This window comes from Canis lupus, chromosome 21, assembly GCF_048164855.1.
Source record: "Canis lupus baileyi chromosome 21, mCanLup2.hap1, whole genome shotgun sequence".
In the NCBI taxonomy this organism is placed as follows: domain Eukaryota; kingdom Metazoa; phylum Chordata; class Mammalia; order Carnivora; family Canidae; genus Canis; species Canis lupus.
The window spans coordinates 15,924,566-15,948,916 of record NC_132858.1 but is presented as its reverse complement, the minus strand read 5'-3'; the positions used below and the strand labels follow the sequence as shown (position 1 = coordinate 15,948,916).

General features: G+C 36.6%; 2 protein-coding genes across 2 annotated transcripts; both read left to right on the top strand.

Moving 5' to 3' along the window:
- The first annotated feature begins 9,745 nt into the window (after positions 1–9,745).
- Positions 9,746–10,678, top strand: LOC140613380 (olfactory receptor 4C11). The gene has a single exon (XM_072791909.1). It carries the CDS (start codon positions 9,746–9,748, stop codon positions 10,676–10,678), a length of 933 nt encoding a protein of 310 aa, XP_072648010.1.
- Positions 10,679–23,119: 12,441 nt separating this feature from the next.
- On the top strand, positions 23,120–24,052 carry LOC140613379 (olfactory receptor 4C11-like). Its single transcript, XM_072791908.1, has one exon. It carries the CDS (start codon positions 23,120–23,122, stop codon positions 24,050–24,052), a length of 933 nt encoding a protein of 310 aa, XP_072648009.1.
- Positions 24,053–24,351: the final 299 nt, after the last annotated feature.

The following is a 24,351-nucleotide window of genomic DNA, read 5'->3' as shown; positions in this document are numbered from 1 at the left end:
CTGTGCCTAATTTAGAAATTAATCTATATCACAGGTATGTATGTATAGAAAATCATATTATATATAGGGTTCAGTACTATCCATAGATTCAGCATCCACTGAGGGTCTTGAAACACATATCTCCCCCAATATAAGGAAGGATCACTGTATATGTGATCTGGCCCAAAAAGGAACTGAAGAAAAATTAACATGAAGAAGTGGCCAGATACTCATTGTCCCTACTTTTGCTTTAATGCTTTCTCTCTCCTAGCCTGTACCCAAGGCCTCATGAGGGATTCACTATGATCAATTGGCAGAAGTAGAAAAGATTTGGGCCTGCTGTAGAGAAAATTCTGCAGTGATATGTGAGTATAGCTCAAAAGCAAATTGATGCAACACCACAGCCCCATTCTGGAAAATCCATGAAGGACAGTGGTGAAGAGAACTGAGTGGTGAGAACTTTAAGCAATACACCTGGTATTCACATTCTTGGAAGGAGAAATGGCCAGATGTAGATGGTATACTGATTCATGAGTTTTGGCCAAGGATTTGGTTGAATGATCAGGGACACGAAGAAAACATTATTGGAAAATTGGTAACAAGAAACTGTGAGAAAGAGGCATGTTTGCATAACTTTCTGAATTAGTAAAAACACACAAAGATATTTATGTTCTTTATGAGTACCCATCAAAGAGTGACCAGGAGAGGAGGAATTTAATAATCAAGTGGATAAAATGACCCAACATCACATACCAGTCAGCCTCTATCTCTTCTGTCATCACCCAGTGGGCTTATGAACAAAGTGGCCATGGTGGCAGAGATGAAGATTGTACATGAGCTCAATAACATGGACTTTCCCCTACCAAAGATACCCTGATCATGAAAGCACTGCTAAGTGCCCAACCTTCCAGCAGCAGAAGCAACATAAAGTCCCCAATATGGCACCATCCCTTAGCATGATCAGCCTGCTTGCGGATTGATTACATTGGACTGCTTCCATCATAGAAGAGAAGGATTTTGTTGCTAATAGCATAGACACTTTCATTGGATAAGGATTTGCCTTCTCTGCATGCGACTCTTCTGCCAACCTTACCATCCATGGATTTAGAGAACATTTAATCCACCATTATAGTATTGCATACAGCATTGCTTCTGATCAATGATCTCACTTCACAGCAAATGAAGTGTCACAGTGGTCCCATGCACATGGAACCCACCAGTCTTATTACATTTCACACTATCTTGAAGCAATTGGCCTGACAAAATGGTGCAGTGAACTTTGGCAAAATTAGTTATACTACCAGCTAGGTAGAAACACCTTCTAGAGCTGGAGCAAGAGTCTTCAGATCTCTGGAAGGCCTTATATGCTCTGCATCAACACTCATTACTTGTTGCTTTTCTACCCAAAGCAAGTCCTGTAACCAAAGGTAGAAATGGAAGAGGCAGCACTCATACAACCCTTAGTGACCCAGTAGCAAAAAGTTTGTTTCCTGTTCCCATTAACTTATGTTCTTCTTGCTTTGAAGTCCTCATTCCAAAGGGAGAAATTCTCCCGGCAGGAGAGACAAGACTCAACTGAACAGAGAGCTGAGACTGCCATCTCACCCCTTTGGGCTGCTCATACCTTGAATCAATAGGCAAAGAAGTAAGTTGCTGTGCTGGCTGTGGTGATTGAAACTGGCAACCAAGGGTAGTTGGACGACGGCTCCAGAATGGAAGGAAGAGTATAGCCAGAATACAGGAGATCCTGTAGGACCACTGTTAGTACCCATGCTCTGTGATAAGGTCAATGGAAAACTACAACCATAGAGGCAGAATTACTAATGACCCAGACCCTTCAGTAATCATATTTATAAAAGGAAAAAAATCTCATTTTTAGAATCCAGTGTGCTTAGAGAGAATGATACGATTAAAATAAATTTGACCCTAATTTTGACCAGAATTTCCTTAATTATGATAAAAATTTTGTTAAAAATTTTTATTTTTAAATAAAAATAATAAAATAATAAAAAATAATAAAATTTGTTATTTAATATTTTCTGGAGTAGTATTTTGGGACTAACTTGCCAGATTTTTTTTTTCTTAAAAGTGTCAAGATTCAGGGGAGCCTGGATGGCTCAATTGGTTAAGAGTCTGCTTTTGGCTCAGGCAATGACCCCAGACTCTCTTCTCCCTGCTTGTGCTCTCCATCTCTGTCTCTATGTCTCTCTATGTCAAAAAAAAAAAAAACTTTTTAAATAAAGTAAAAAATGTCACTCCACCAGCTAAAGAACCAGCTATGACCAGCTTTGGTGCTTGCACCAAAGGCACATTGAATACAGGATGATTAACAGAAGAAACTATAAATTATTCATGTAACTATTACAAAAGTGAAGATTGTATTTACTCTTTGTATTACGAGTATATTTGTGTGTGAATATATATAAAGCAAATATTTTTTGTTTTCTTCCCTCTCTTATTACCTTATCATGTAACAGAACACATATTGGCTTTCTGTCATAGCATTTTAGAATTTTTCTTTTTTTTTAAGATTTTATTTTTCTATTCATGAGAGACAAAGAAAGAGAAGGGAGGCAGAGACACAGGCAGAGGGATAAGCAGGCTCCATGCAAGGAGCCTGATGTAGGACTCAATCCCAGGGTTCCAGGATCATGCCCTGGGCCAAAGGCAGGTGCTAAACCGCTGAGCCACCCAAGAATCCCCAGGATTTTTATTTTTCATCTTAGTATTTAACTTATTGAATATGAACGTAAAAGTAATCACCCTCAAAAATCACCTTCCCTACTTGTGGAAATTTTAGTGTATTTTCTGTTGTATAGAGAATAGCTGTATGATGTTAGATAGAATTATGACCTTGAGTTGTCTTTATTTGGAGATTCAGAACAATTTAAGGAGATGTCTATTGATGCTAGTGGATAAGCAATGAACTTATACTGGCTACAGAGTGCCTGGACCACAGAGTGCACACATATTTGTTTGTGTGTTGTCTTGGGTTGTGACCATGAGATTTTTTTCTGGATGACATTAACTTTTGAATTGGCACACTGAATAAAGTAGATTGCTCTCACTAATGTAGGATCCTCATCCAGCCAAACAAAGGCCTGAAAATTACAAAAGGCTAACCTCACCTGAGTAAGAGGGAATTCTCCTACCTGGGGCCCAGACTGAACCATAAGCTCTTTATGTCTGAGGGATTGTCATGGACACATTAACTCTTCCTGATTCTATAGTAGCCTCCTGCCCATAGACCTGAACTGGGACATTGGTTCTTACTGGTTTATAGTAGTTTCTGGTCTGCAGACTCAAAATGGGATATTGTACAGATTTTCACCTGCCATCTCCCGTATACAAAAAAGCCAATTCTTTACAGTAAATCTATTTGTGTGTGTGTGCTCTGAAAGATATCATATTTTCATGGATCAGAAGACTCAATATTGTTTAGATGTCAATAATATCCAAAACAATACACAATTAATACAATCCCTATTAAAACTCCAATGACAATTTTTGCAGATATAGAAAAATCAGCTAAAAGATTCACATGGAATCTCAAGGGATATGTAGTCAAAAAAAAAATCTTGAAAAAGTTGTAGGTCTCACATCTCCTGATTTTAAAACTCATTTTAAATTGACAGTGTTCTAAACAGTATGGTACTGGCATAAATACAAATATTGGCATATATACAAATGGAATAGATTGGAGATCCCAGTAATACACCATCACATATATGGCCAAATTACTTTCTATAGGCGTTCCAAAATCATCCAATAGGAAAAGGTAGTTTTTTTCAAAAAATAGTTTTGGAAAAACTAGATATTCACGTGTAGAATGAAGGCAGACCACTAACTTCACCATCTACAAAATAAACTCAAAATGAATCAAAGACCTCAGTATAAGGGCTAAAACTATAAAATGTTTAGAAGAAAATGTAAATTTAAAAAAAACTTCAGGACATTATCAGGCAATAATTTCTTGAATATGACACAAAAAAAACCCAGGCTACAGAGAAATAAATGAATTAAACTACCTTAAAATTAAAAACTTCTATCCATCAAAGGCCACGATCAAAAGAATGAAAATGCAACTCATTGAATTCCTACAACTAAATATCAAAAAAGACTTGATAAACATTTCTCAAAAAAAACATATACTATAGGGAAAGAGCACATGAAAAAAAATACCGAACATCACTAAACAAACTCAGTGTTCGTAAGAATATAAAAATGGTGCAACCACTGTGAAAGGCAGTATGACATTCATCAGAAAGTAAAAAAAACAAAAAACAAAAAACAAAAAACACAACTGACCTAGCATTTCCACTTCTGGGTATATGCCAAAGCATTGAGTGGGCACCAAAAGAGATCTGTGTACACTCATGTCCATATCAGCATTAGTCATGATAGTGAAAATGTGTAAGCAACCCAAGTGTCCATAAACATATGAATAAACAAACTGTGATATGCATACATTGGAATTTTATTTGGTATTGAAAAGGAAGGTATTTCGGACCCATGCTAAAACACAAACTTTTATGACATATTAAGTCAAATAAACTATTTTTAATAAACTTTATTTTTTGTAACAGGTTTACACTTACAGGAAAATTGTGGAAATAATACACAGAGCCCCCATATATCTTATACTCAGTTTCTCTTATTACCATCTTATATAGTGTGGTACATGTGTCACAACTAACACACCTGATGTGAATACATCGTTAACTAACATCCATACTTTATTTTCTAAATAATGCCACTTTTCTTCTCCAGAATTTCATCTGCCATACCACATTACATTCAACTATCATGTCTTTGTTAGCACCCCCGAAAAAAATGACCATTTTTCTGAATATTCTTTTATTTATTTATTTCAAGTAGATTAATATACAGTGTTGTATTAGTTCAGGTGTGTAATGATTCAAGAATTCTACACCTTACTCAGTATCCATCACAATATTTGTGCTCAATATTTCTTGTTTTTGATGATCTTGACAGTTCCAAGAAGAACTAGTCAGATATTTTATATAAAAACCTTCATGTGGGGTTTGTCTGGTACTTCATTCAAGATTAGAATGGGGTTGTGGGTTATTGGGAGGTCACAGAGGCAAAGTGCCATTTGCATCACATCATACCAGTGGATACTTTCAATGTGATTCATTACTGTTCATGTTAATCCTGATCAACTGGCTGAGGTGGTATTGTCACATTTCTCCTTTGTAAATTTGTACCCCTGCCCCATTCCACAATGTGCCTTTAGGAAGGAATTCAGTTGTGTACAGCACACAAAGTAGAGATTGAGAGTTATCCTGTAACCCTTTGAGAGCAGACAACCTACAAAATCATTAAGAATTATTTTAATGGAAGAATTGTCTATTAACCCCATTTTAATTATTTATTTAAGGGTTATATAATTATGAACTTGTGGATTTTATGAACTATGAGTTATATACTTCAATTCAGTGTCATTGATTTTGTTGCTCAATTTCTTTTTCCAGCCTTTGGCATTGGAAGGTCTATCCATTGGCTCTTGTGTCCCTTTGGCATATTCTCAAGAGTGTGAGTGACTGTACTTGTGTGTGTGCATTAACATCTGTACCTTCTAACCTTACAAGATGCTCCAGTTCATCTTGTACATTCCCTGCCCCAAACCTAGAATCAGCCATTTCTTTAAGAAGTCCTAATTCATTTTCTTGGATAATGGTATCAGATACCAAGTCCTGGGCACTATACCAATAGATAATCACTGTTTGTTTGGGGTTTTTTAGTCAAAAGATGTCATTTATGGCCCAAACAACACCTTAAATTGCAAGAAGAGATTACCTTTTACCCATAATCTATTAATACATATTGAAGATTAAGTTCTTTATCACATCTAGTTCATGTGTCTTAATTAAAAGGGAAGAGACACTTTAGGGAATGACCTTCCCCAGACTCCTATAATTTTGCATCATTCCTGTTTAAATACTACTGCAAGAAAGGCAAAAGAGAAGCATTTCCCAGTGAGAATGGATTTCAGACAGTGTGGGATGAATCCAGGACAACTTTGTCGTCTGCCATGCAGGCGAGAACCTGAGCCTCAGTGACATCAAAGAGCTCAGACAGAATTTTTGAAACACTTTTTTTTTTTAAATTTTATTTGAGTAAAGTGGCCAAATTATCTTGAGAAGACAAGGAGACCACTGAACATCTTATCCTTTGCATAAGCTCTTATCAAAACTGGTAAGATTTGTGTTGGGGATTCATTTACTTTCATTTAATATGCAGAGAAAATTAATCTTATCAATGTCACAGTGTGCACTTAACACATAAAAGGCATTTGCAGACAGAAAATTTAGAGATTTTCCAGAAGTGTTTTACAATCTAAGGTGAGAAGTTGGAATAAAAGAAATGGACAGCAGCTCCTGGTAGAGAGATAAGCAAATAGAAATAATATCTATTGAGTGTTCCAGGAAATGCTCCTTGGAGATGATGATTTTACTTTGGGTGGAGTAGGCTTCCCTGTTCAATGGGAAATGAGTATTGAATAGGACCAAACACTATTGGGTTGTGTCAATAAGAAATTATCTTAATTCTTTCATTCACTTTATGAATACTTATGATTAAAGATGTACTTTTTTCTAGATGCTTAAATTCAGCAGTGAGCAGACAAAAATTACCTTCCTTGCATTCCTTAGTTCAAATGTATGCCACTCTTATCTCTATTATTATGTGAATTATACAAATGTTTTAATTTATATCTCTATCAGGCAGATAGATGATAGATAGATGATAGATAATAGATCAATAGGTAGATAGATGGATAGATAAATAGATATCTTTTTGTAATACCTAATTGTTAGAAACCACAAACAAGTTTTCATTCCTCTTTGGAGAAGAGTTGGACAAAGAACATATTTGGCAATCTCATAAGACTACAGGGGAACGTGTAGTGAATGGCAGTGTGATTGGGGCCTGAGGTGGTAAAGAGCCTTGAGTCCAGAACTGCCTCTACAGCTGACTCACCCTCTTTCTCAGACATTTAAACCTTCCTCTGGCCCTGGGAATCTTGCTGTCTCTGAAGCCTATGTAAGAAGATGGCTGCTATCGACCAGTAATATGCCAATGTGATTAACAAACCATCTACTAAAAGGAGGTTTTTTAAAACTTTATTTTCAATCCAGCATGATTATGACATATTTTCAACTACCAAAGGGAATATTTTAAAAGGTAGTCATCCTCCTAATTTTAATTTCAAAATGCAATTTCCTCACCCTGAGGCCACAACTATTATGCTATCTCAGTACTCTCTTAAATAAAATTAATTGATTTGAGTCCGTGTGTGTGTGTGTGTGTGATATATTATTCTGCTGTTATTGAAAATATTAGCACCCTCTGCATACAGTCTGGAACTCTATCACTTTACAACATATTTTAGAAACCATTTCATAAATATCCACTTGACTTTTTTGATGATTGTATAAAATATTGTCCCTGATTCATTTAGCTTCTTTTTTTTTTTTTTCATTTAGCTTCTTTCATGATGGGCATTGAAGTTGTTTCTTACCTTTTGCCAACATGGAAAGAACTGCTATGATTGTTTTTGTGCCTGTGAGTGAGATTACTTGGAGCAAATGGAATCACTAGACCTGTGTCTATGTGACACTGAAATATCATTAATGCTGAAAATCACTCCCCAAGAGATTGCACCCCGTTAAACAACTACCAAAAGTGTGCAGGCTCAGTTGTTTCCCACATCATTTTCAGTACTGTTTGTTGAAAAACATTCATTAAAAAGGTCACTTTGTTGAAAAGATACAAAATTAGAATTTAAATTTGAATGTATTTTATATGAATGAAATTTAGTACCTTTTGACACTATTTTTAATAAGAAGAATTTCTTTTGAAATCGGTTTTTATAAGGGAAGGGAGAAGAAATGTGTGGGAAATATCAGAAAGGGAGACAGAACATAAAAACTCCTAACCCTGGGAAACGAACTAGGGGTGGTGGAAGGGGAGGAGGGAGGGTGGTGGGGGTGAATGGGTGATGGGCACTGAGGGGGGCACTTGACAGGATGAGCACTGGGTGTTATTCTGTATGTTGGTAAATTGAACACCAATAAAAAATAAATTTATTATAAAAAAAGAAATCTTTTTTGCCAATTTTTATTTGCACTGTTTTTTAAAAAATATTTTATTTTTTTATTTATTTAGAGAGAGCACAAGCAGAGGAAGCGACAAAGGGACAAACAGAATCTTAATCAGGCCCCATGCCCAGCATAGAGCCCACTGTAGGGATCGATCCCACAACCCTGTGATCATGATCTGAGTGGAAATCAAGTCAGATGCTTAACTGACTGAGCCTCCGGGGGGCCCCTATGCACTGTATTTTTAAAGATTGATTTCTGAAATCCATCTATATTTGAGAAAATTATGCATTTGTCTGAAATACATGTTGTAAATAAATGACTTGGCCTTTATGTATTTAACTATGCTACTATTTGGAAAATACATGTGATGTGGACAGAAAAGGACTTTTCCACTGTTTGGTATATGTAAACAAATGTTAATTCCCTTCCTGTTTCTACCTTCTCTTACTGATGTCAGGTTACGGGACAATCAAGAATATAGATTCCAAGAATTCTATTGAAAAGTTCCAGCTATGACTTAAAGCTTCCTTAGCTCATTTTCTAAACCCTGGTGTTTAAAATAACATGAAGTTTGAAAGACTATTTTGATTTATGCCAAATGTTCTCAATTTATCCTTTATTTTAATCTCAGTCTCTCCTTCTGTGTTAAGAAATTATGCGGAAAGACTAATTAAAATACTGAAAGAGATGAAGAATTCAACTTTGGACAACATAGTATAATTTAAAGAGTATAAAGTTTTATGATAGAACTGAATTTAAAGGGATACCTGGGTAATTCAGTGGTTGAGCATGTCTGCCTTCTGCTCAGGGCATGATCCTGGGGTCCTGGGATCGAGTCCCACATTCGGCTCCCTGAATGGAGCCTGCTTCTCCCTCTGCCTGTGTCTCTGCCTCTCTTTCTGTGTCTCTTATGAATAAATAAATGAAAATATTTTTTAAAAAGGACTGAATTCAGAACTGCAAACAACCAGAAATTATTGAGAGTTAAAGTAAGAAGAAATAAGCTTAGTCAAAGTAACCTATTAAAATAAATTTCATGTTAGAATGGACCAGTTGACTGAAAGTTCACTGCTAAAATTTTGTTTGTTTCTCTTGTTCTCTTTCTCTCTCTCTCTCTCTCTCTCTCCCTCCCTTTCTCTCTGTTTTAGGTTTCATTAAGGAAAACACTATCAAATGCTCTACATCATTCCTTGAATATTCAGAATATTTAATAGAAGATACTTGTTAACTTAATTCCCAGGTTGAAGTAATGTGAAAGTGGAATATGTAAATCATACATAAATTTTCCCCATTTTGCATCATTCTACCCTAACAGGTCCTTGACATAAAATGAAGAAAGATATTCAGCTCAGAAGATACCTTCTCAAACCAAACCTCATAAATTAATGTTTATTATGCCTGAAGAATCAGGTACTCTTTCATTGTAGATATATTATATTATTTCCATAAGCAATCAGGTGAATAGATTGTGAATAAATATCATGATTTCCACTTTATTCAGAAGAATACAAAGGGATTATAAAATGGAACGTGGCACTTCCATAATCAAGTATATAAATTTGACCTCCAAATTCATTTCATAATATTTTTTTCTTTGCAGATTATATCTAATTTGCATTTTCTTCACTTTGCCTGAAATAATGCAGCAAAATAACAGCGTAACAGAGTTCATACTATTAGGACTAACCCAAGACCCTATCAGACAGAAAATGATATTTGTAATCTTCTCCATTTTTTATGTGGGAACTGTGGTTGGGAATTTGCTTATTATTGTGACCATCAAGTCGAGCCGGACACTTGGGAGCCCCATGTACTTTTTCCTATTTTATTTGTCCCTTGCTGATTCCTGCTTTTCAACTTCCACAGCCCCCAGACTAATTGTGGATTCACTCTCTGCAAAAAAAATCATAACTTACAATGAGTGCATGACTCAAGTCTTTGCACTACATTTATTTGGCTGCATGGAGATCTTTGTCCTCATCCTCATGGCCGTTGATCGCTATGTGGCCATCTGTATGCCTTTACGTTACCCAACCATCATGAGACGGCAGGTCTGCACCATCCTAATTGTTCTGGCATGGATTGGATCTTTTATCCATTCTATAGCCCAGATTATCCTGGCTTTGAGATTGCCCTTCTGTGGACCGAATTTGATTGATCATTACTGCTGTGATTTGCAGCCCTTGCTGAAACTTGCTTGCATGGACACTTATAAGATCAACCTATTGTTGGTGTCTAATAGTGGGGCCATTTGCTCAAGCAGTTTTGTGATTCTGATGATCTCCTATATTGTCATCTTGCATTCCCTGCGAAACCACAGTGCGGAAGGGAAGAAAAAAGCTCTCTCTACTTGTACTTCTCACATCATTGTAGTAATCTTATTCTTTGGTCCATGTATATTCATTTATACACGCCCCCCAACTACTTTCCCCATGGACAAGATGGTGGCCGTATTTTATACTATTGGGACACCTTTTCTCAATCCACTTATCTACACACTGAGGAATGCAGAAGTGAAAAATGCCATGAAAAAGCTATGGCATATCAAAATTACCTCAGAAAGCAAAAAATGAATTGAGGACTTTGGTAGATACTTAATCTGTGGAAATATCAAATATGATGGAGTATATCCTGACTTTCCTGAAGAACTCTTCTGCATTACACAAAATTTCCTTACTTTTTCTCTGTACTTCTGCCCTCAAACTAGTAGCTTCCTTCATATTGTCACCAGGCATTCTTTCTTTTCCTGAACGCTTAATTTTGACATTGCTGATTGTGAAATACTCCTCACATCTCAGTCTACACTTTGGTTGATAAGAAGAAAGATATTTATACAATAACAACTGTTCAAACAGTGAGTACCCATAAATAAAGTATAGTCTGTTCTCTATGATTTGTAATTACTTCTATAGCACATTTCAAATAAGGTATCCTGCTATCTTTTGAACACTTTCAGGGCAAATGAACTAACTTTATGTGTTAAGAAATTCTTTTCATTATATATTTATATAATGATATCATTAGTTATATCATCAGTTTATCTTTAAAAAGTTCCATACCAGTGGAGTAAAAGAATGTACCAGAGGCATTCAGAAATACTCACTTGGCTTCTGTGGTCAATGGGGCTAGACACAATCTACTTTTGCAGTAGGAAGCCACTTTCTATGTTTGTACTTTCTTAGCAAAGGTGTAGTATCTATTCTAAGTTAGACTTGCCAATTGAATTTTGATGCATATAGTGAGCAGAGCAGATTAGCAGCCATACATTGAATATGTACGTACCAGAGGTTGTATTATGAACTTTTAAAATTCATTGATTTCAGAGAACCAAAATACTAATTCAAAGACATATATGCACCCCAATGTTTATAACATCATTTTCAACAGTAGACAAATCATGGAAACCACTCAGGTGTCCATTGACTGATGAATGGATAAAAATGTGGCATTTATAGATGATAGATAGATGATAGATAGATAGATACGTAGATAGATACGTAGATAAATGATAGATGATGATAGATAGATGATAGATCGATAATAGATAGATTACATATATAATGGAATATTACTCAGAAATAAAAAAGAAAGAGATCTTGTCATTTGCCATGACAAGGATGGAGCTAGAGAGCATTATGCTAAGCAAAACAAGTCAGTCAGAGAAGGAGAAATACCATGTGATTTCATTCATGTGTAGTTTACAAAACAAAACAAAAAAAATGAATATAGGGGAAGAAAGAAAAAGAGACAAACCAAGAAACAGGCTCTTAACTATAGAGAACCAACTGATGGTTACCAGAAAGGTGGTAGTAGGAGGATGGGTTAAATAGATGATGAGGATTAAGGAGTACACCTGTTGTGGTGAACTGTATGTCCTCTGTAAATATTTAATCACCTGTATATTACACTGTATGTTAACTAAATGTAATTTAAATAAAACCTTTTTATAAATACATAAAAGAATGAATAAAGGAATAAATTCCATTGATTTCAGTGTATTCAAGTATACCACATCCTTATAACTGTTATAATATTCCATTTCATTTTTAATTCTGTTCCCCATTATTTACCTGAAAAAAACTTTTCAATACCAATATTTTCTTCCCGCCAAAGAATATCTTAAAATGAATTCATTAAAATACCATGCTTTCAGTGTTGTCACTAATTTTTGCTTTCTGGGATATTATGAAGCTTAGTCACTGCACTAGTGTCTCAAAGTTGGCATGCTGACATTAAAAAAAACTGTATATTTCATGTGTACAACTTGATTTTTTGATATACATATAGTGTGAAAACATCACCACAATCTAATTAGCACATCTATCTTTTTTATATAGTTTATCCATTCTGCATAACTGAAGCCTTGAAACCTTGTGCCAACATCTCTCCATTTCCTCAATCCCTGGCCCCTTGTAACCACCATTCTACTCTCTGCTTCTATGAATAGAGTTATAGCATTTTCATCTATACATGAGATCATGCAGTATTTCTCTTTGTGTGTCTTGCTTGTTTCACTTAATGTAAAGCCTTCCAGCTTCATCCATGCTATTTCAAATGGCAGAATTTTCTTCTTTATAAAGTCTGTATCATATACACCTCACATTTTTTATATTGATTCATCAGTCAAGGATGAGGTTGTAGCCACACCATGGCTACAGTGGATAATGATGCAATGAACCTAAGAATAAAGTTAGCCCTTCATGATTTCAGATCCTCTAAATATAAACCCAACAGTAGGATTGTTAATTTTTTGAGGAACCTCTATACTCTTTTCCATAATGGTGGTACAAATTTGCATACCCATCAATAGTATACATTGGATCCCTTTACTCCACAGCCTCACCAATATTTCTGATCTCTTGTCTTCCCAATAATATTCATTCTAACAGATGTGAAGTGATATCTCAATTTGATTTTGGTTTGCCTTTCTCTGATGATGAGTGAGGTTGAGCACCTTTTGATGTACCTGTCAGCCATTTGTACATATTTGGAAAATGTCTATTCAGTCCTTCTGCTTATTTATAGATCAGAGGAGATAAAGGAAATCTCCATAACTTCTGCTCAACTTCCTGTGAGACTGAAATTCTTGTAAAAAATAAAGTCTATTATTTAAAAATATGTCAAGAAGATAAAAATGAATATTAGACCAAAATCATCTACTCAATCAGCTCAAAAGAACATAGAAAAGAAATAAAATGAGTTATAAAGGGGAAAATAAACTACAATAAGATGAACTCATTCCAAAATATTTAGTAACTACATTAAATGAAAATATACTACACTTGAAAGACAGAAATTGTCAGGATAGACAGAAAAATCTTGAGCTAAGAAAAGTAATACACACGTGTGATAAATCCCAGAACAAAGAGACCACGCACGATGAGTAAATGCTGTGATTCAATTTACATGAAGTTATAGATTAGGAAACACTAATACAGAGTGATACAAATCAAGATTATAATTGCCTTGAGGGAATTAACCTAAAAGAAGCATGACAGAACTTTGTGGGTTAATTAAAGTATTCTACCTCTGGTCACCATCATTTTGTTCTCTATAGTTAAGAGCCTGTTTTTTTATTTGTCCCTCTTTCTTTCTTCCCCTATATTCAATTTTTTGTTTTGTTTTGTAAATTCCACATGAGTAGAATTCTCATAAATTGCTGGTGGTAATGTAAAATGCTACAACCACTTTGGAAAACAATGTGGCAGCTCCTCAAAATATTAAACATGTAATTATAATGACGTAGCAATTCTACTCTTAGGCATCTACCCAAGAGAAATTAAATAGATATTCACACAATAACTGTATACCAATGTTCATAGCAGCATTATTCATAATGGCTGAAATGGGGAAATAATCTACATGTCAATCAACTGATGCATGGCTAACATATATTTATAAAATGGAATTTTATTCGTCAACAAAAAAGGAAAGAAATACTGATATTTCCCACAACATGAATGAAACGCATACTAAGAACATTATGCTAAATGAAAGAAACTTGTTACAAAAGAAACATACTATATACTCCCTTTTTTTTTAATTTTTTTTTAATTTTTATTTACTTATGATAGTCAGAGAGAGAGAGAGAGGCAGAGACATAGGCAGAGGGAGAAGCAGGCTCCATGCACCGGGAGCCTGATGCGGGATTCGATCCCGGGTCTCCAGGATCGTGCCCTGGGCCAAAGGCAGGCGCCAAACTGCTGCACCACCCAGGGATCCCTATATACTCCCTTTTATATGAAAAGTCTAGAAGAGCAAATCTATAGTGAAAGAAAATGGGTTGTGGGGTGCTTGGGGGGCTAGATTGATTAAACATGGGACTCTTGATTTCAGCTCAGGTCATGATCTCAGGGCCATGGGGTCAAGGCCCATTGGGCTTGGCATTCAGCCTGGAATCTGCTTAAGAGTCTCTCTTCTTTCTCTGTCCCTCTCCCCACTGCTCAGGCATGCATTCTCACACTCCTGCTCCTTTAAAAATTAAAAAAATAAAATAATAAGAAAGACCCCTAATGGCTCAGTCTTTAGGCATCTGGCATGAGCTCAGGTCATGACTCCAGGGTCCTTAGGTCTAGCCCCATATCAGGTTCCCTGCTTGGTTGGGAGCCTGCTACTTCCTATACCTCTGTCACTCTCCCTGCTTGTGTTCTCTGTCTCTCTGTCTCTCTCTCTCTCTCTCTTTTTCTCTCTCTCTCTCCCTCTCTCTCTCATAAACAAATAAAATGTTTTGACCACTGAGCCACCCAGGCATCCCCTAAATAAAATGTTTTAAAAAGATAGAACCTAGATTAGTATTTGTCTAGGACTGCTGGTGATGGTGATGGAGAGGAATGAAAAGTGACTGCAAATGGATATGGAGTTTCTTTGGAAGGTGGCAAAGATGTTGTAAAATTAGATAGTATTGATTGTTTCACAGCCTTCTGTACTGAAAACTGTTAAATGATATACTTTAAATAAATTAACTGTATATTATGTGGGTTATATCTCAAGAAAGCTGTTAAAAACAGATGAATGTTAAATCTAGTGATTATATTATACTTATAATTAGTGTAAAATAGTGACTTGGATCTCTATTATAATTAAAATGTTAGATAATCAACATTATACTTCATGCAGAATGACGCTTAGAAATTTTATTATTGGGAAAGAAATAAGATACGGCATTAGAAAAGGTCATTGTTTCTAATCTGCAAAATGCTGCCATATGAACTGTACTCAGGACATCTGCCTCAGCAGTCAAGTGCAGAGCCCAGTGCTGTCCCCTAAAGCCAAAGTTTCCTTGTGCTGCTGGAGAAGTACATCCTCCAGGTGCCTAAGGAGCACAGCAGAAAGCCTTAACTGGAGCTGAAGGGTGTAGGGCAGGACCAAACATTATAGTCAGGAGATCCTGACAGGTCTAGGTCTAACGAAACAGCCCCAAATGTCTGCCCTCATAAAAATTAGATATTGTCCTCCTTTTGAGTGTTATCTTTTGTGACAACATGATCTCACAGTCGGCATGTAGGGAACCCAACCTAACACAGAGACAAGGGAGACTTTAAGAAATATTTAAGAGTATAAACAGAAGAACTTGACATGGGTGAAGAAAGAAGTCTTGGTTGAAAACCAGATTCCTCCTTAGATTACTAAGAGGAAGAGGGAACAGAGAAGATCTGTCTTCTTGCCATTGAAGTGGCTTCTCTGTCTTAGTCTGAAGCATTAATTCAGCATTACCTAAGGAAAGTCTCATACTTCCCCTCTGAGGTAGGTGCCCTGAAAGAAGGGGCTGATTCTCCTCAGAATGCACCCCCACCACCATTTTTGTTCCTAGACCTATAACTACTAGGATCTCCTAGCAGATCACTAAAGGTGAAGTATGAAGTGTAAACCATGAGGAGCACACTACACTCCAAAATAACCAAGTACTTTCTATATTATAAAGACAGAAATAAAGAGACATAAAGTCCAATCCAACCAAATTTCTTAATATGGGTTCACCAAGCAGAAATTCTTCATTTAATGGTATAGCTGGGGAACTGAGGAAACACTCACATTTTTTCTGCTTGGTGGCTAAAGCATGAACCAACAGGTGGCCCAGTGTAAGCAAAGAGAAATGTCAGATCTGCCTTGGTTTAATGTAGAGGGAGAGATTTAAAGCATGGGGAGATTGGGATATTAAAATGGATTTGTCATTTAAGGGAGGGTCCAGAAGACATACCCATTCATCATGACCAAGAGAAAGATATCTTCAGGCTAGTGCCAGCATCCTTGAAAAACTCTCTAATCACCGTTGTCTGTAGGCTAGACCTTTAGTGTTGCTGAACTGGAAAATCCCAATGCAGTGGGAGTTATTTGAACCCAGATAACAGTGGCCAAGTGGTAGCCCTCAAACTCCTTAAAGGCAAGGTGGGCATGCTTCCCATAAAGGACAGAAGAATCAAAAGAACAATCAGAATAATGATACAAGCAGATTTATAGTGTTGGTCTGTTTTGTTGGTGTTTCTAAAAGTGAAATAGAGAGGAAGCCAATACAAGTCTTACTTGATCTGTGTTAGCAAAAAAGGTCTAGGTTAAGTAAACAGAAGTACACTTAATCATGAAAGCAGAGATTCATGGCCTTGCAATCAAGTCCCAGACTAGAACCAGTTTATAGACTCAAACTTCCTTGAATAAAGTAGAGATTTAATACCATTCAGGAAGGAACCAGAGACATTTCTAAAAATGTATATATTAATCTTACCTTCATCTTTCACCCAAAGAGGCCTATGACCTTTTAGCAGTCATATTGTTTATTGGAGAAAAGAAAATAAGCAGACATTTCAGGGACTACTGGACTCTGGCTGTGACCTGAAATTTATTTCAGGAAACCCCAAACAACAGTGTGCTCCCCCAGTCAAAGCAGAAGCTTACACAGAGAGGTAGTCATGAACTTTTAGCTCAGGCCTAATTTGCAGTAAGTCTAGTACATCACTGAACTCATTCTGTGATTACTTCCCCATTTCCAGAATGCATAGATATACTTTGCAACTAGCAGAATCCCCACCTTGGTACCTGGCATGTGGACAAGGGCTATTTTGTGAAAAGCCAAGTGGAAGCCTCTAGAATTGTCTCTTTCTAGGAAAGTAGTAAACTAAAAGCAATACCACTTCCCTGGAGGAATCCTAGGGATTAGCATTCCCATCAAGGACTTGAAAGATACAGAGGTGGTGATTCTCACAACATACACATTTAACTCAGTTATTTGGCCTGCATAGGAGATAGATGGATCTTGGAGAATGACAGTGGATACTTATAACTTAACCAGGTGGAGACTCCAATTGCAATTGGAGCAATTGCAACTGCTGTACCAGATGTGATTTCATGGCTTGAGTAAATTAACAGATTCGCTGGTATGCAGGACATGATTTGGAAAGTGCTTCTTTTTAAAAAATATTTTATTTGTTTATTCATGAGAAACACACAGATAGAGGCAAAGACTTAGGCAGAAGGAGAAGCAGGCTCCTTGTGGGGAGCCCGATATGGGACTCGGTCCCAGGACCCTGGGATCACGACCTGAGCTGATGGTAGATGCTCAACCATTGAGCCACCGAGGCATCCCTGGCAAGTGCTTCTTATCTCCCTGTCAGTAGGGTCCACCATAGGAAGTTAGATTTCAGCTGACAAGGCCAGCAATATACCTTCACTACCCTCCTTCAGGGGTGACTATGTTTTAATTTGTTAATGGAGACCTCAAATATCTTTTATTCTACAAGGTAGTCACACTGGTCCATTATGTTGATGACATTATACTGATTGGATCTAGTGATCAAGACGTTAATTACTCTAGACTTATTGGTAGGACATTTCTGTGTCAGAGGATGGAAAACAAATACAATTAAATCTCAGGTAACTGAAACTCAGTGAAATTTACAGGGTCCCAGGAGTAAAAAGCATATCAAGATAATTCTTTTGAAGGAAAAATAAAATAGGATAGAAACAGAGAGGGAGAAAAACCTACGAGACTCCTAAATAGACTGAAGAAACTGAGAGCTGCTGGCAATGAGGTGGATCAAACATAGGGTATGTGGGTGATGGGCATTAGGCAGGGCATATGATGTAATGAGTACTGTGTGTCTTAGGCAACTGATGAATCACTAATTTCTACCGCAAAATTAATAAGATACTATATGCTAACTAACTTGAATTTATTTAAAACCAAAAAAAAAAAAAAAAAGATTTCCTTTTGAGTTGAAGCTATCTTGGTCCATCTATCGTCTCCCGCACCAAAATGATGCACAATATCTGGTAGGCCTCTTTGAATTGAGAAGGCAACAGATTCTTCATTTGGATGTTTTGTTCTGGCTTATTATCAAGTGACTCAAAAAGCTGCTAGTTTGAGTGGAACTCAGAAAAAAAAAGCTCCACCACAGGTCCAAACTGTGGCATAAGCTTCTATTACTCATGGGTGCTATGATGCAGCACATCCAACAGTGCTTGATGTGTCTGTGGTAGAAAGAGATGCTCCTGGAGTCTTTGGCAGTCCCCCATATATGAAGTGCAGTGCAGGCCCTTAGGATTTTGGGACAAATTCCTGACATTCTCTATAGATAACTACTTTCCTTTTGAGAAATGGCTGTTGGCCTGCTATGGAGCCTAGTAGAGACTAAACAATCATAGGCCACCGATTTTCTGTGAAACCAGAACTGCTCATCATGAGCTTGGTGTTTCTGACCCATAGAACCATAAATTTGGGGGTGCCACGCAGCAGTCCATTATCAAATAGAATAGTCTTCTTTTACATATAATTTTGCTTTCCCAGGTTACAATTACTTGAAGTTCAGAAGCAGATGATCCTCCTTCTGATATATTTTCAGAAGGTCATTAGTGGCCTCATGCTATATCACCATGCCTGTGTCATTCACCCCACTTATATTTCAATCTCTTGCTTATGGACCCAAACTGGGACATTGGCTCTTACTGGTTTATAGTAGTTTCTGGTCTTTAGACCCAATATAGGACATAAACTGTGCAGATTTCCGGTGTGTGTACAATGGAATATTGTTTAGCCTTGAAAAGGAGGGTATTTCTGACCCATACTACAACACAGATAAACTCTGGTGACATATTAAATGAAATAAGCCATTTATTTCCAATAAACTTTATAATTTATAACAGGTTTATATTTACAGGGAAACTGTGGAAATAATACAGAATTCTCCTATGCTCTGCACTCAGTTTCCCCTGTTGCCATGTTACATAGTATGGTACATTTGTCATAACTAATTTGCTTGATGAGAGTGCGTTATCTTAATTAGCATCCATACTTTATTCAGATTACATTAACCAATGCTGTTTTTTCTCTCCAGAATCTCAGCCAGCATACCATATTATATCAGTTGTCATGTCTTCTTCAGCAGCTCCAGACATGACAGTTTCTCTTAATGTTCTTTTATTTTTTAACTTCAAATATAGTTAACATTCAGTGATATATTAGTTTCAGATGTGTAAAATGATTCAACAATTCTATAGCTTCCTCATCGCTGATCATGATAAGTATATTTTTCACTTTTCTTGTTTTTTTAAGATATTTATTTATTTTAGAGAGAAGGAGTGCGGGGACATGCAGAGGGAGAGAAAGAGAGAGAGAGAGAGAGAGAAAGGCAAAAACAAACTTTCTGCTAAGTGTGGAGCCCCACTCAGGGTTCAAATTCATAACCTGAAATCATGACCTAAGCCCAAAACAAGAGTGGGAGGATTACCCGATTGAGCAACCCAGGAGCCCCTTAACTTTTCTTTTTTATGATGAACTTCTATTGTTTTGATAACTATCCTAGCAATTTATATAAAACCTTCATTTGGGATTTGTCTGATATTTCACTCAAGATTAAACTGAGGTTATGGTTATTGGAGGAAAGGTCACAGAGGCAAACTGCCATTTGCATCACATCATGCCAGTGTGTGCACACTTTAAATGTGACTCATCACCATTGCTGTCAACCTTGATCACCTGGTTGAGATGGTGTTGCCACATTTCTCCTTTGTAAAATTACTCCCCCACCGCATTCCACAGTGTGCCTTTTAGAAGGAACTCATCTGTGTACAGCCCACAAATAAGAGACCGAGAGTTATCTCATAGCCATTTGGGAGCATAGTACTACAATATCATTAGGAATTCTTTTTTATGGGAGATTTGTCTATTATTATCTCTTTATTAGTTATTTATTTAAGTGGTTTTATCATTATGAACTTTTGGATTTTGTAAACTATGAGGTGTATTTGAATTCAATGTCATTGATGTGTTGCTCAGATTTTTTTTCCAGCTTTTGGCACTTGAGGGGGGTGGCGAGGCCTATCCATTATCTCTTGTCTCCCTTTGGCATATTCTCATTACAGCGTCAGTGACTGTACGTGTGTGTGTGTTAGCATCCGTACCCTCTAGCGTTACAAGATGCTCCAATTCATCTTGTACAATCCTGGCCCCAGACCTAGAATCAGCCATTTCTTTAAGAAGTCCTAATTCACTTTCTTGATAATGGTACCAGATACCAAGTCCTGGGCACTAGATCACTAGATAATCAGTTTTTTTTAAATTCTAGTCAAATAGGTCATTTATGGAACAAATAAACACCTTTAATCGCAAGAAGGATCAGCTTTATCCCATAATTTATTAATTCATATTGAAGTTTAAGTTCTCTAGTACATCTAGCTCAAGTGTGCTTAATTAAAAGGGAAGAGACACTTTAGGGAATGACCTTCCCCAGACTCCTATATTTTGCATCACTCCTGTTTAAATACTACTGTAGGAAAAACATTTCCCAGGAAAAATTCCACGTGAGAGTGGATTTCAGAAAGTGTGGGATGAATCAAGGGCCAGCATGGTCGTCTGCCATGTGGGCGAGAACCTGAGCTTCAGTTACAGCAAAGAGATCAAACAGAATTTTTGAAACACTTTTTTAAATTCTCATTTGAATAAAGACTGGCCAAATGATCTTGCAAAGAAAAGAGGACGACTGAACATCCTATCCTTTGCTTAAACTCTTATCAAAACTGGTAAGATTTGTGTTGGGGATTAACTTACTTGTATTTAATACACAGAGAAAATTTATCTGATCAGTGTCACAGTGTGCACCCAACACATAAAAGGCATTTGCAGATGGATAGAAAATTTAGGGAACTTTCTAGAAGTGTTTTACCATCTAAGGTGAGAAGTTGGAGTAAAAGAAGTGGACAGCAGCTCCTGGTGGAGAGATAAGCAAATAGAAATAATATCTATTGAGGGAATAGATAGGAAAAAGATAAGAAATGCTCCTTGGAGATGATGATTTTGCTTTGGGTGGAGTAGGATTCCCTTTTCAGTGGTAACTGAGTATTGAATAGGACCAAACATTATTGGGTTGTATCAATATGAAATTCTCCTAATTCTTTCACTCATTTTATGAATACTTATTAAAAACATACTTTTTGAGATGCTTAAATACAGCAGTTAGATAAAAATTACCCTCCTTATGTTTCTTCTTTCTAATATATGACATTCTTGACATTCTTATATCTATTATTATGTGAACTAAATAAATGTCTCAGTCTGTATCTCTATTGCGTAGATGATAGATCAATTTGTAGATTGTTAGATAGAAATATCAACAGATAGATATCTTTCATAATACCTAGTTGTTAGAAACCACAAACAAGTTTTTATTCCTCTTTGGAGAAGAGTTGGACAAAGAACATATTTGGACCTCATAAAACTATAGGGGAACCTGTAGTGAATGGCAGTGTGGTTGGGGCATGAGGTGGTAGAGAGCTTGAATCCAGAATTGACTCTACAGCGGACTCACCCTCTTTCTCAGACATTTAAACTTTCCTCTGGCCCTGGCAATCTTGCTGTCCCTGCAGCCCATGTCAGAAGACAGTTCTTATGAACCAATAATATGCCAATGTGATTAACAAACCATCTGCTAAGACGAGGTTTTTAAAAGCTTTATATTTAATGCAGCATGATTATGATACATTTTCATCTAACAAAGGGAATATTTTAAGGGAAAAGTCATCCTCCTAACTTTGATTCCAAGGATGTAATTTATACTATATATGATTTACTAATTTTAAAAGTCCAAAGTTTTAGGGGCTCTGGGTGAGTATGTTGGTTAAGTATCAAACTATGACCCAAGTCATGATCTCAGGGTCCTGGGATCAAGCCCTGTATTAGGCTCCCTGCTCAGCAGAAAGTCTGCTTCTCAGCCTGCCCCTTCTTCCATTTTTGCTTACTCTCTCTCTCTCCTTCTCTATTTTTATTATTCTCTCAAATGAATAAAATATTTTAAAAAATAAAATCAAAATTAGAATGTTTTGTGATATAAGCTGAATTTAGAACTGTAAAAAAGTAGAAAATATTTAGAGTTCAAATAACAGGAAATAAACTTAGTCAAGATAACATTAAAATATGTTTGTGGACTGGACCAATTTACTGAATGTTCACTGCTAAAATACGGATTGTTTCTCTCTTATCCTCTCTGTCTGTCTCGCTTTCTCTCTTTTAGGTTTCATCAAGAAAAAGACTATCAAATGTTTCTACATCATTCCTTGATTGTTCAGAATATTTACTGTAAGAACTTTATAACTGAATTCCCAGGCTGAAGTAGTGTGAAAGCACATTATGTAAATCATGATGAATTTTCCTGATTTTGCAGATTTCTAACCTATTAAGTCCTTGCTATAAACTAAAAACAAAACAAAACAAAACCACATTCAGGTCAGAAAGATACCCTCGGATACCAAATTATCTAAATTAATGTTTATTATGCCTGAAGAATCAGGTGTCTATCGTTATTGATATATGTCATTGTTTCAATAAACAGCCATGTGAAAATTGTGAATAAATATTATCATTTCCACTTTATTAAGGAGAAAACAACATAGACAGTAGGGATAATGTACTGGTAACTGGCACTTCCACAATCATGCATATAGATTTGATTCCCAAATGGGGTGTATTCATTTCATAATAATTTTCCTTGACATTATTTCTAACCTGCGCTTTCTCCACTTTGCCTGAAATAATGCAGCAAAATAACAGCGTAACAGAGTTCATACTGTTAGGACTAACCCAAGATCCTATGAGACAGAAAATGGTATTTGTAATCTTCTCCATTTTATATGTGGGAACTGTGGTTGGGAATTTGCTTATTATTGTGACCATCAAGTCTAGCCGGACACTTGGGAGCCCCATGTACTTTTTCTTATTTTATTTGTCCCTTGCTGATTCCTGCTTTTCAACTTCCACAGCCCCCAGACTAATTGTGGATTCACTCTCTGCAAAAAAAATCATAACTTACAATGAGTGCATGACTCAAGTCTTTGCACTACACTTATTTGGCTCCATGGAGATCTTTGTCCTCATCCTAATGGCCTTTGACCGGTATGTGGCCATCTGTATGCCTTTACGTTACCCAACCATCATGAGACGGCAGGTCTGCACCATCCTAATTGTTCTGGCATGGATTGGATCTTTTATCCATTCTACAGCCCAGATTATCCTGGCTTTGAGATTGCCCTTCTGTGGACCCAATTTGATTGATCATTACTGCTGTGATTTGCAGCCCTTGCTGAAACTTGCCTGCATGGACACTTATGTGATCAACCTACTGTTGGTGTCTAATAGTGGGGCCATTTGCTCAAGCAGTTTTGTGATTCTGATGATCTCCTACATTGTCATCTTGCATTCCCTGCGAAACCACAGTGCAGAAGGGAAGAAAAAAGCTCTCTCTACTTGCACTTCTCACATCATTGTAGTAATCTTATTCTTTGGTCCATGTATATTCATTTATACACGCCCGCCAACTACTTTCCCCATGGACAAGATGGTAACTGTATTTTATACTATTGGGACACCTTTTCTCAATCCACTTATCTACACACTGAGGAATGCAGAAGTGAAAAATGCCATGAAAAATCTATGGCATGTCAAAATTACCTCAGAAAGCAAAAGATGAATTGAGGACTTTGGTTGATTACTTAATCTGTGGAAATATCAAATATGATACAGTATATCCTGACTTTCCCAAAGAACTCAAATGTTTTACACACAAAATTTCCTTACTTTTTCTCTGTACTTCTGCCCTCAAACTAGTAGCTTTCCTCATATTACCAGCCTGATTCTTTCTTTTCTTGAAAGCTCAATTCTGACATTACTGATTGTGAGATACTCCTCACATCTCAGTCTACACTCTGGTATGATAAGATGAAAGATATTTATACACAATCGTGACTGTTCTAACAGTGAGTATTCATA

What these genes read in the sequence shown, in the direction of transcription:
- LOC140613380 (XM_072791909.1), top strand. Translation starts at nt 9,746, where the DNA reads ATGCAGCAAAATAACAGCGTAACAGAGTTCATACTATTAGGACTAACC.
- LOC140613379 (XM_072791908.1), top strand. Translation starts at nt 23,120, where the DNA reads ATGCAGCAAAATAACAGCGTAACAGAGTTCATACTGTTAGGACTAACC.